The 240-nt window shown below is 72.1% G+C and overlaps 1 protein-coding gene across 1 annotated transcript in view; it reads right to left on the bottom strand.

Annotated features, from left to right (window-relative positions):
* The window catches only part of LOC104494103 (myotubularin-related protein 5-like), a gene marked incomplete at its 5' end in the record, with an annotated part of 2,920 nt that extends 2,685 nt beyond the window's left edge, over positions 1-235 (bottom strand). Inside the window, one exon of the mRNA XM_010136892.1 lies at positions 192-235. Within this exon, the coding sequence (XP_010135194.1) occupies positions 192-235 (44 nt within the window). The remainder of the gene's footprint in view (positions 1-191) is intronic.
* Positions 236-240: the final 5 nt, after the last annotated feature.

Raw genomic sequence — 240 nt, 5'->3', positions numbered from 1 at the left:
CCGGCCCCAGCCAGGCCGACCGAGGCCCCTGGCTCTGCTCCCGCCCCCCGAGGTGGCAGACACCCTCCCCAGGGCCCTGGGGTTGCACCAGGGCAAGACCACCATGGTGGGTGAACACCGTGGTCCAGCCCCGGGGCGAGGAGCCCCTGAGGTGCTGCTGGAAAGCCCCACGCGGGCCGGGCTGAGCTCTCACCTCCCCGTCCTCGGGGGCGTACATGTAGTTGAAGAAGACGGGGGCCT

Source organism: Buceros rhinoceros, unplaced genomic scaffold, assembly GCF_000710305.1.
Source record: "Buceros rhinoceros silvestris isolate BGI_N320 unplaced genomic scaffold, ASM71030v1 scaffold26215, whole genome shotgun sequence".
NCBI lineage: Eukaryota > Metazoa > Chordata > Aves > Bucerotiformes > Bucerotidae > Buceros > Buceros rhinoceros.
The sequence above is the reverse complement of the archived record's forward strand: the minus strand, read 5'-3'. Positions and strand labels throughout refer to the sequence as shown.